General features: G+C 35.1%; 1 protein-coding gene across 1 annotated transcript; it reads left to right on the top strand.

Moving 5' to 3' along the window:
• The first annotated feature begins 690 nt into the window (after positions 1–690).
• Positions 691–10,725, top strand: LOC136229009 (protein ACTIVITY OF BC1 COMPLEX KINASE 8, chloroplastic). Its single transcript, XM_066017548.1, has 21 exons — positions 691–1,317; positions 2,594–2,729; positions 3,119–3,285; positions 3,520–3,640; positions 3,752–3,852; positions 3,945–4,043; positions 4,783–4,893; positions 4,987–5,066; positions 5,193–5,262; positions 6,551–6,624; positions 6,722–6,791; positions 6,936–7,024; positions 7,334–7,458; positions 7,961–8,041; positions 8,142–8,202; positions 8,289–8,343; positions 8,496–8,594; positions 8,706–8,795; positions 9,406–9,465; positions 9,557–9,687; positions 10,289–10,725. Exons 1-20 carry the CDS (start codon positions 820–822, stop codon positions 9,671–9,673), a joined length of 2,304 nt encoding a protein of 767 aa, XP_065873620.1. The 5' UTR covers positions 691–819; the 3' UTR covers positions 9,674–9,687; positions 10,289–10,725.
• Positions 10,726–11,085: the final 360 nt, after the last annotated feature.

Raw genomic sequence — 11,085 nt, 5'->3', positions numbered from 1 at the left:
CTTTAAAAAATCCCAAACACGTATTCTTAATTCAAAAGCCCATTTTAAATTAAGGCTTAATTGAATCTAAATTGAATTCTTAAATTTTGACTCTTAAATTTAATTTAATTCTCGCTGAAAAAATTGAGATTGAAAGCTTAGTCCCAGTTATTTTCTCTCAAAATGAATGTAAGATCCATTTTACTTGAATGAATGAGAAAAGTCTGTTTATCAGCTTGAAATGCTGTCAAAAAGTGAGCATGATTTGTCTAAAATATTTTATTAATGCACTAAATATTTTTTTTGTTAGTAAATATAGATTTAATCCTAACGTGTAAAATTGTGTAAATTTAACCTTAACATTTTTAGAAATTTAAAATTTAATAAAATTTTATAAAGTATAATTATATATATATATTTATTTTTATTTCGTAATGGGTAATTTAATTAAAAAAATAAATTAATGGGGTAATTCGGCAGGAGCCTTGAGTTATTTTTGTCTAAGAAAAGACACGTCAGTTGGAAGGGCATCCATAGGAATTCAACACAGACAAATTATCTTTGTGGCTATGCTTATTCTACAACTCCTGCATCCAATCAAAATTCCCGCAATCTCCATTTTCTTCATCTTTTCTTTTGCCACGTGTCCTTTCCATCTCCACCCCTTCCTTTTTTTCCCTCCCTTTAATTATTATTTATTTCAATTTCTGTTTTCTCTCTTTACTGGATCACTGTCTTCTTCCTCAAATTCACTCTCCCTTTCATTAACTTCCATGAAGCCATGAACTTTATTAGGGTTTGGATTTCATCAGATTATTTCCTTTTCTGAAAATCTCCATAATGGCTTCTTCTTTACCTCTACCAGACCTCACCTTACTCTCTCCGCAAATTACTCATAGGCGTCGCTTTCCTCTCCCTAGACATTATCGCTCTAAACTTCCTCTTTCTACTACCCAATACACTAATGGTCTGCGTCTTCGCACTAGACTTCGGGCAATTCGCGAGGACAGTTTGGTAATCGATGAGAGGGAGAAGGACATACTAAAAGAAGTGAATGGAAATGGCGCTGCTCCTTCTACTAGTGGTGGAAATGACTATGGATTTAACGGAGCATCGATCGGGACCTATACTAATGGTGCTGTCAATGTGGTTCAGACTCAAAAAGAAGTAAGCAATGGTAGCTTGGTGAAGTATGTCAATGGCAGCACGGTTACAGCTGCCGAAGTAGTCATGCAGAAGGAGAAGAAGGTATTGCCGGAGGATGGGCGGCAGAAGAGGATAGAAGAGATTGGGAAAGAAGATGCCTGGTTTAAGAGTGGAGGAGCACAACAAGTTGAGGTAGAAATTCCAATTGGCTGAGTATTGGTCAGCAGTTATTAACTGTTGCTGTAATTGTGATTATAGAACAGAACATCAGTGTATATGTAAATATATAGTAGAAGATTGAAGTTGTCAAACATAGGAATTTATCCTGTCACGTAGCAGTTATTGGCTGAGAAAATTAACTACATCCTTTATCATCAGTCTAGTATTTGACTGGCGAATTGAGCCCTTGGGATCATGAGCATGTCCATTTTTAGTACATTGTTCTTGTGTCTCTTTAGAGTTCTTGTCGTGGTCATCAAACAAAAACTATTTAATAAAAAGAGCATAAAGAAGGAAGGAAAGGTTGAATTTAGTAACAGTCATAGTTATTAATGGCGCGCCAAAGGGCGCAAGGCTCCAGGCCTAGCGCCTCACCACCCTCCATGGCAAGCGCAGTCACCTTGGCGCCTGCTAGGCGCGCCTTTGTGCGCCAAGACACAGAGATCAGAGCCGCACAAGACAACAAAAGATACACGTTTGAGTTGGAAGAGTAGGAGTAAGAGTCAGAGCCGTACAACTAACAACACAATGATCTAATAAACTTCCACTTCTGTTTACTGTTTAGTTCTAGTGCTCTGTGCTCTGATTCTAAATTGACATTTGATTTATTCCACTCTGTTTGTACTATGTTTGTACAAATAGAATAGTGTTTGCATTCAATTATTATGCAAGTGGACAAACAGAATTGAGAATTGATATTTGATTGACTCTACAATGTCCGTATTTAGTAGTGGTACGTTTGTACTATGTTTAGACAAACAGAACTGTGTTCGCCTACGTATACAATTATTATAGTTTAAAAATATTATCATTTATAGTTTTATAAATTTTATTTCTGTTAATGCGCCTTGTGTCGCTTTGGCACGTGCCATTGCCGTGCGCCAGCGCCATGGCTCCAGGACCCTTTGCGCCTTAGTGCGCCGTGTGCCTTAAATAACTATGGTAACAGTAGCAATGGTTATACTCTCCGAAAGGAGAATGCTTTATAATTTTTGGCCGAGCAGCAAATAGGACTTGTTTCTGTTTTTGTTGTCACTGCATAACATATGCTGAGTGATTCTAAGAAAATTCCTATTTATTGCATATATTTATCAACCACAATGGTGGCTGCATTTTTTTTGAAGCATGTTGTGCACTTTGTATCGCAGCTGCATTATTTTTGAAGCATGAACATGTAGGAAGATGTGCACTTTGTACTGCATCTGAGTAAGAAGCCTTTCTATCCTTTGACAAAATAAGAATCTTGCAGGTTTCTGTTGCTCCTGGGGGCCGTTGGAGTAGATTTAAAACCTACTCAACAATACAAAGGACCTTGGAAATCTGGGGATTTGTTATAACATTCGCTTTCAGAGTTTGGTTCAACAACCAAAAATTCTCTTATAAAGGTTAGCCACTTCTTTCTGGACTGGATTGAGCATGTAACGTTCTTGTTGTTTAGCATAAGCTTCAATAATGTTTGAGTTCTTGATTCAGCTACGTGTATTCCTCTTTTTGAAATTGTTGTACAATTTTCAAGTCATTATTTTACAGTTCTGCTTTTTTTATTGCTATTGAAATCTCAGGCTTTCTGAAACAGAACAATTAAAGGAATCATGGTTAAATAAAAATTGATAACTTGAACTTGAATTCATGCATTTAGCCATTAACTTTTTTCTTTAAGTATTGCGAATTGGAATCTAGAGTAACTTAGCTATTCCATTTTCTCCTTGAGTTATGATTCGTTTGTAATACTGCTTCTTTTCCCTCTGTCTGTCTAAATGTACACTTATTGCAGGAGGAATGACAGAGAAGAAAAAAGTTTTAAAGCGAAAAGCTCTTGCCAAGTGGCTAAAAGAAAATATATTGAGATTAGGTCCAACGTTCATCAAAATTGGCCAGCAATTTTCCACTAGAGTTGACATTCTTGCTCAGGAGTATGTTGATCAGTTGTCTGAACTTCAGGTGCATATACCTTTACTTTCGAATGTCTACCAGCCAATCCCAATCTTCGTGGTTTGATAACATATTAGTTTGTTGTATAGAAGTTTTAACGAACAATTGGTTTTGTGGTGGAATTTCTTTCTTATTTTAGATTTTATATGTTTCACCGAGTAGTCTGATTTCCAATTAGGTCTAGTCCATTTTCTGAATTGGTGGGGCTTTTGGACAAGAACTGAATTGATATTCTTCTATCAGGACCAAGTTCCACCTTTCCCTTCAGAGACTGCTGTGTCCATAGTTGAACAAGAGCTTGGAGCCCCAGTGGATAAATTATTTGACCGTTTTGACTATGAACCAATCGCTGCTGCAAGTCTAGGTAATATAGTGCTGGTTGATTACCCCTTCAAAATAGCTTATAATATAGTTAATTTATTTATTTATCCTTTTTATGTTCTAATTTATGTATGTTATCTATGCTTATTTGCAGGCCAGGTTCACCGTGCTAGATTAAAGGGAGAAGAAGTTGTGATTAAAGTACAAAGGCCTGGTCTTAAGGATCTTTTTGATATTGATCTTAAAAACCTGAGGGTGTGATTCTTGCTACTCCACTGTTTATGTCCTTGCACTGTTTATGGGTTGTAAGTTCTAACATGTATAGTCATATTGGCCATTGTTTCTAGGTAATAGCCGAGTATCTTCAAAAACTAGATCCTAAATCAGATGGTGCAAAGCGGGATTGGGTTGCAATTTATGATGAATGCGCCAGTGTCTTGTATCAGGTAATGATATGCCCCTTTTCTTCCTCATCCTTGTTGCTTAGGGAAAAAAATGAATTTAACCTTGTAGTTCTGAAATTGTGTAGTTGGAGTTACGCTCAAATGTACTGACCATCCTATACTCTAAAATTAAGTTTGGAAATTGTCATAAAGTACTATATGTTTCATATACTGCTCGAACACTGGAGAACATGTTATTGAAAAAAGTAAAGTAGATTTACAAAGACAAATATGAAACCGAAGTTGAGAAGTTCTATGACACAAGTAAAACTTTTTTAACTTATGAAAAGTTCAGGGACTGTCAATGTATTTTACCCGTTGAAGCTGTATTGTTTGAAATAGTGGGCTTTTCCCATTCTCAGTGAATTTTTGTAAATTAAAAGGTGAGATGGTTTCTGCTTCATGAAGTGACATTAGCTCCAGCTGAAAATAGAATGTTGATATTGATGAGCAGTAAGACAGGAGTCAGGAACAAAAGATACAATAAATTTTGATTGTTCTGAGTGTAAATATAGTGGTAGCCTTTTCTTTAAAATACATTAATAATCCAGTAGCCTAAAATGATGAGCATGATCTTGATAGCAGATGGGACATTATTGAGCACAAATATGCCACTCAATATATTTGGATATACTTAATAGATCATTAACATAGTGGTTCTACTCTTGATAATATTATCTCTTTTTGCAACTTATGAGTTGAGGTTCATGACAGTGATAGCTGTGATATTTGACATTTGTAGGAGATTGATTACACCAAGGAAGCTGCTAATGCAGAACTATTTGCAAGCAATTTCAAAGACATGGATTATGTCAAAGTCCCAACAATTTCGTGGGAATACACAACGCCACAGGTTTCTGTTAGTTAGCAGTCATGCATTTCAATACAGAAACATCATTCAAAAAAGTTGTTTTAGCATCTTATATATGGATTTACTTCCATGTAGGTTCTCACGATGGAATATGTTCCTGGGATCAAAATAAACAAAATACAGGCTTTAGATCAGTTGGGTGTTGATCGGAAAAGGTTAGAATAATGGGGTCCTGTTAACCTCTTATAATTAGTGATTTTGACATATATGCTCTAGAAGCATATGCCTCGAAAGTTTAGAGAATTCATATTACAATTACTTTTTTGTGTTATATTCTGCAGGTTGGGCCGATATGCTGTTGAATCTTACTTGGAACAAATTCTCTCTCATGGATTTTTTCATGCTGACCCTGTGAGTTTTGTTCCTTTCCTACTTTGTCTCTGGTGCTCAAGTTCTCAAGGTTGTGTTTGACATCCACTAACTGTTTTTGAGTTCTTACCTTACCTCGCATAAAAGCATATACCAAATTTTCTAAAGCAGGTTTGAAATTAATCGTTTTCGGTTGATTTCTGTTTCACACTTTCATTATTAAACGAGCCTCTGCCAGCATTTATGCATAGTCTTTATTGAATGGATTAAAGAAATCACATAACTGAGTCTAAAACTAGTTTCAAATTTCAATTCAAATTCTTTTTCATCACAAATCCTCACTGGTCTAAATACTTGTAAATGATTTCCTTTTCCCAATACATTACCATCCTGGAGGCTAAAATATTTGAATGACTAAAGTAAATGCAGTATACATGATGTGCTTTCCATTTTCAATGTGGCTGATTGTTGAGACTGGTTTATAGCACATGCTTTGACGAGTAAGTAAGCATTTTCCTGAGGAAAATGAAAATGAGCTACTATTTTGTTATTTTTTAAAATTTTCAGGCGTTGTTGCTATGAATCATATAGACAATAAGAGTTGTTCAGCTTTTTGAGGTGGTTACTGGGCAATAGGTCATTTCTTTACTGGATATTTGGTGGGTTGAGTCCCATGCCTGTGATACTGATTCTTAAACTGATGGCATTTATGTTTCATTTGCATCTAATAGTAGCTCTGTTGACTGTGTGAATGTTCTGCACATGGATTTTGAAATTGCTTCCACTAAGAAGATCCAAGTTTTTGTTTTGGTTAACATTGAAGTTATTTAGATCTTCATACTGCACTTCACTCATTGGGAATTTAGGACAGATCGATGCTATTGAACTTCAGCTAAGTGTAAATTGAGGAAGCATGTATTTATGCCAAAAGTATTTGTAGCATAGTTTTAATGTGTCTACCTCTGATTTTAAGCTTTAATATTAACATCATCACTCAGTTGAAGTGTAAACGAGGAGGCATTGGTAATTTAGGCACCAGTAATTTGGGTCCCAATGTATTATTCAATCAGTTTGCTCTATGTCCATATTCTTGTGATCATATGGTCAACATCTTTGAGGAAGGGCTGTTCTTTTGGGTCTGTTCAAATCATTCCTTGAACAACCCTTTTTGGATGATCAACAACGTATCAATTGATTCTTTCAAAAAATTCTTGGTGAATCATTTATCAAAAGGTTTGAGAAGAATTTGTAACCTGAGGCCTTATGAAAACTCACTTTCCTGTAAAATTCTCCTACATTTAATGAAAAATCGTCTGCTTTTCCTATGCAGCATCCAGGAAATATTGCCGTTGATGATGTAAATGGTGGAAGGTTGATCTTTTATGATTTTGGAATGATGGGAAGGTATTATCTGATTCTCCTTAGCTGTCTGCAATAAAGTGTTCAACCTAATCCATTTTCCAAGTCTGAGGTGACTATTCTTTGTCTTGGGATGCCACAGTATCAGTCAAAATATCAGAGAAGGGCTGCTGGAAACATTTTATGGAGTTTACGAGAAGGATCCTGATAAGGTCATTATATTCAATCTGAGGTCGCCTGCTATCAGGCTTGGTTTCTCTGTTGACGTTGTTACTATTATAGTCTCAATGAGACTGTGCTTTGGTTAGTTTTATTTGATTATCTACCTGTAAACATATTCTATTTTTTTAGTACAGGTCCTTCAGGCAATGATACAAATGGGTGTTCTTGTGCCGACTGGAGACATGACTGCTGTCAGACGAACTGCAAAATTCTTCCTCGATAGGTGCCTTAAGTGAATGATAATAATTTCACATTCCCTCAATTGTTTCCTATTACTATCATTACATTTATTGTTTGGTTAGGATAGAAAAATTTAAGCCCCATTGGACGAAATCCTCAAGTGATACTTTTAATTATCAGCTGAATTTTTTTGTATGTGCTGATTTGGGTGACTGTACCCATAAAACCAGTATATGAATGTGATGGGACATGAAAATCGTTTCAAATCTACCTGGATAAAGGACTTCAATGTTTATGTTTGTTTTGTTAAAACATAACTGTGATTGTAAAGTATAATTACAATTTTTGGCAGTTTTGAAGAGCGTCTAGCTGCACAAAGAAGAGAAAGAGAAATGGAATCAGCAGAACTTGGATTTAAAAAGCCATTGAGCAAGGAGGAAAAGCTCGAGAAGAAAAAACAACGCCTGGCTGCAATTGGTAATTAAAGTGATGTTTTTTCTGAATCTAAAGTGCTTTTTGCTAGTTAACTTAAGTTGTGGAGTGAGGGTAAAGAATTGTGTTTGTTCAATGCTTTTGCTAAAAAATTGTCATTTTATGAGGTAAACCGTTGATAAAATCCTAAAATGGCATTTTCCTCTGATACAATTCGTTTCCCTTATCATTTGTTACCAGAGCATTTCATATTTCCTTTTAAATAAATCTACTGAACAGGCACATTTATCCCTATTTACATGTTTTTATTGCTCAGAATTGTTCAGTCAACTTGCCTTTATTAGCTTTACATACGTTTTTATTATTTAGAACTGTTTAATCAAGTTTGCTGGATTAGCTTGGCTTTTTCGAATTATTGTCTAAGGCATATTACAGGGTTTATATCCTTGTAAATCTGTTACTTGGATTAATTAATTTATCCGGCTATTATTTCATCGATAAAGCATTTTGATCTTTACGTTATTTGTAAAATGGCTTTTCTTAACAGGGGAAGATTTATTAGCTATTGCAGCAGATCAACCTTTTAGATTTCCTGCCACTTTTACATTTGTTGTTAGAGCATTTTCAGGTTTGGTAATAGCATTTGCTAGCTCTTAATATTTTATATGATTTTTTCAATGTTAATCCAAGACCATTAATTCCCCGTCTTCTTTTTTTTTTTTTGGTAGTATTGGATGGTATTGGGAAGGGCCTTGACCCTCGGTTTGATATCACAGAGATAGCCAAGCCGTAAGAACCACTTACCTGTTACATTTTTTTCACAACTTGGTTGCCACTACTTTATCTCACCTTTTCTTCATACTTGACCTACGTAGTTATGCACTTGAGTTACTAAAGTTTCGTGAAGCTGGAGTTGAAGTTATCTTGAAGGTATATCATTTCTTTCTACTTGTTGATGGTAACCAAAATATAAACTTGAGCCACTCCAATCTTCTTTATTTTTCCGTGCTAGTGACATTTTTCTAATCAGAAGTCATTTTAATCATTATTCGAGTGTCAAAGTGAATATGTCAAAATTTCAGGACCTCAGAAAGAGATGGGACAGGCAGTCTCAGGCATTCTACAATTTATTTAGACAGGCTGATAGAGTTGAAAAGCTTGCTTTAACTATCCAACGATTGGTAGGATAATGGAATCATTGCTGTACTTTAATTTGAGAAGCTCAAGTAACTTTGCTACCATAAACATCATGCCGATTCCAGATACACTTAACATTTAATACTATTTTACAGGAGCAAGGTGATTTGAAGCTTAGAGTTAGAGCTCTTGAGTCTGAAAGGGCGTTCCTGCGTGTTGCAGCTGTTCAGAAGACAATAGGGAGCGTAAGTTTGTCTTACAACCACAGAACCCTAACTTATAAACAAATTTCTTCATCGTTCTTTGATTCCCACCGAATATATCATTCTCTGCTAGTATTTCTGAGGGTTGGAAGATTTTTAGCATATTCCTAATGAATCAATTTGCTGCATGTAATTTGATTTTAAAACCTAAGCAGCATGTCTACTTCTGAAACCCAATGAAAATCTTTTCTCTGTGTATACTTATCCTGTTGAAAATATATATTTTAACTATTAACACAAGTGTTTAAATTATTAGTGACCTTTTTGCTAGGGCTGTTACAATTTTGTCAAAAAAGATTCACCCGAGTGTTAATTTGTCATATTTCATACACGAGGCTCCTAGATGCAAGGAGTTGCTCAACTGTATACATCTATGGGTGAAATTCTAAATTGGAAACTAATACATAAGATTTTTCATTGGATTCGCACTTTTAGAATTTACAAGTGTTTTCCCCTTTTTCTTCAACTTTAGAGTTAATGCAGGAATATGGCTTATTTTATTATCTTTTCAAGTATGATTGTTTTTATTATATATTCTTAACTTTTATTTTTTCACTACTTGATTATATCTGCTGTCGATACCAATCAACAGACAGTTGCTGCTGGAAGTTTGATAAACCTTGCAACAATTTTGTATCTCAATTCGATTCGAGTAAGCTGTGCACTCTACGTTGCATTTTTATGCAGTTTTTTATTATCATTGTTTTCTGTTCAGTGAGTCATTAAGTGAGAATTCTTTCCAGGTCCCAGCTGTTGCAGCATATATCTTTTGTGCATTCTTCAGCTTCCAAGTTCTCTTTGGCATTGTTAAGGTCAAAAAGTTAGATCAGCAGGAAAAGTTGATAACAGGAACTGCTTAAAAAACTGGTAAAAGGTAAAGTATTTAATAATTGTCTATCATGCAAGATTCTTTATCAAATTAGCAGACTGAACGTACATGTAATGTGATTTTACAATTGGACGCAATGTGTTATTCGTTCTGTCCCTCTCTTTTGCTGTTTTTAGAAACAGACTCAGTAGTAGTGCATGTTTAGGGATGAATACCTACCATGGTTATGGTTCATTCATTCTAAAGCCATTCTTGAGCTACCTTGTTAAATTCATCCCGCCCTGCATTTACAAGCCAATTTTGAGCGCTTCACTTGTATGCTTCTTTAAACTGGTGAGTGTCCATATAATACATGCACATAAGGACCGTACTACAAAAATATACAACTCAAGGTGGTAACGGCAACGTCATAGTACTTGCTCAAATGGCTCTTTAATGCGACTTTTCACCTGAAAAATGCATCAGTGTATCCATTTTGTTTTTGCTTGAATGAGATGTTGTAGTTATTGGTTGGGGACTATTGGCATTGCAACCAAATCTATTAATGACATAAAGTTACAAATGCATTTTCCATTATAACGTATTATGTTCTACCAACATAAGCTCCATATATTCTGATGCTCACTTTTTGTTTGAGAAATTGCAGATCTTTTTCAATGAGATGGTTATAGAGGCGAAGTACAACTTCAGCTTATGTGGGGGTGGGTCTACATTTCAAGGACGAAAGTTGCGTCTTCTGTTGTTTTTATGGTCGAGTATCTACATATTATTAGCTTTGTGAAATTAAGACACCTCAAAGCTGAAAGGTCCGAAGATTACTAGGAACCACAAGCTCCTTCATTTTTCTTCAAGGTCATACTTCACTTCATCATAAGTTGGTGGCATCAGGACCCATTGAAAGTTTTTGGTTACCATATTTACCATGATTGATTTATGTAACAATTCTACGACCAATATTGACATGTAGTTAGTGCCATTTAGTATAAAGATGGAAACCCTATGAGGCAAAAACATTTGTGTATAATCCTTCCACATGATGTATCTTTCAAGTATAAATTATATATACTGTCACGATTAGTTTCACTGATAATCGAAATTCAAGTATTTGAATTGAAAATAAATGAATTCTGACCTGGAACGTACCAGTGATCCGAGTTTGGATAAATGGTGGATTAGACTTGTAAACATGATGTTTTTGGTGAAATTGTAAAAGTGATATGTGTTGGGTGCATAATTGGTATTTTGTTTTTACTTGTCAATTAATTTTATATATATATATATATATATATATATATATATATATATATATATATATAGGGGAGGGATCAAGTGAGAACCCTCCCTTAGGCGAGGACACTTCCTTATGGTGAGAACATTCAAAACTACGTCGTTTTGAGTGTAAAAATCAATAAAAAACACTGAATGTTGCTAGTGGGATTCAAA

This window comes from Euphorbia lathyris, chromosome 5 (genome assembly GCF_963576675.1).
Source record: "Euphorbia lathyris chromosome 5, ddEupLath1.1, whole genome shotgun sequence".
NCBI lineage: Eukaryota > Viridiplantae > Streptophyta > Magnoliopsida > Malpighiales > Euphorbiaceae > Euphorbia > Euphorbia lathyris.
This window is presented reverse-complemented; position numbering and strand designations above follow the sequence as displayed.

Bases quoted from the DNA above. Each gene is read 5' to 3' on its own strand.
- LOC136229009 (XM_066017548.1), top strand. From the start codon at position 820: ATGGCTTCTTCTTTACCTCTACCAGACCTCACCTTACTCTCTCCGCAA. The intron at 5,067-5,192 runs GTTAGAATAATG...TATATTCTGCAG, and splicing joins TTGGGTGTTGATCGGAAAAG to GTTGGGCCGATATGCTGTTG. The intron at 9,466-9,556 runs GTAAGCTGTGCA...AATTCTTTCCAG, and splicing joins TGTATCTCAATTCGATTCGA to GTCCCAGCTGTTGCAGCATA.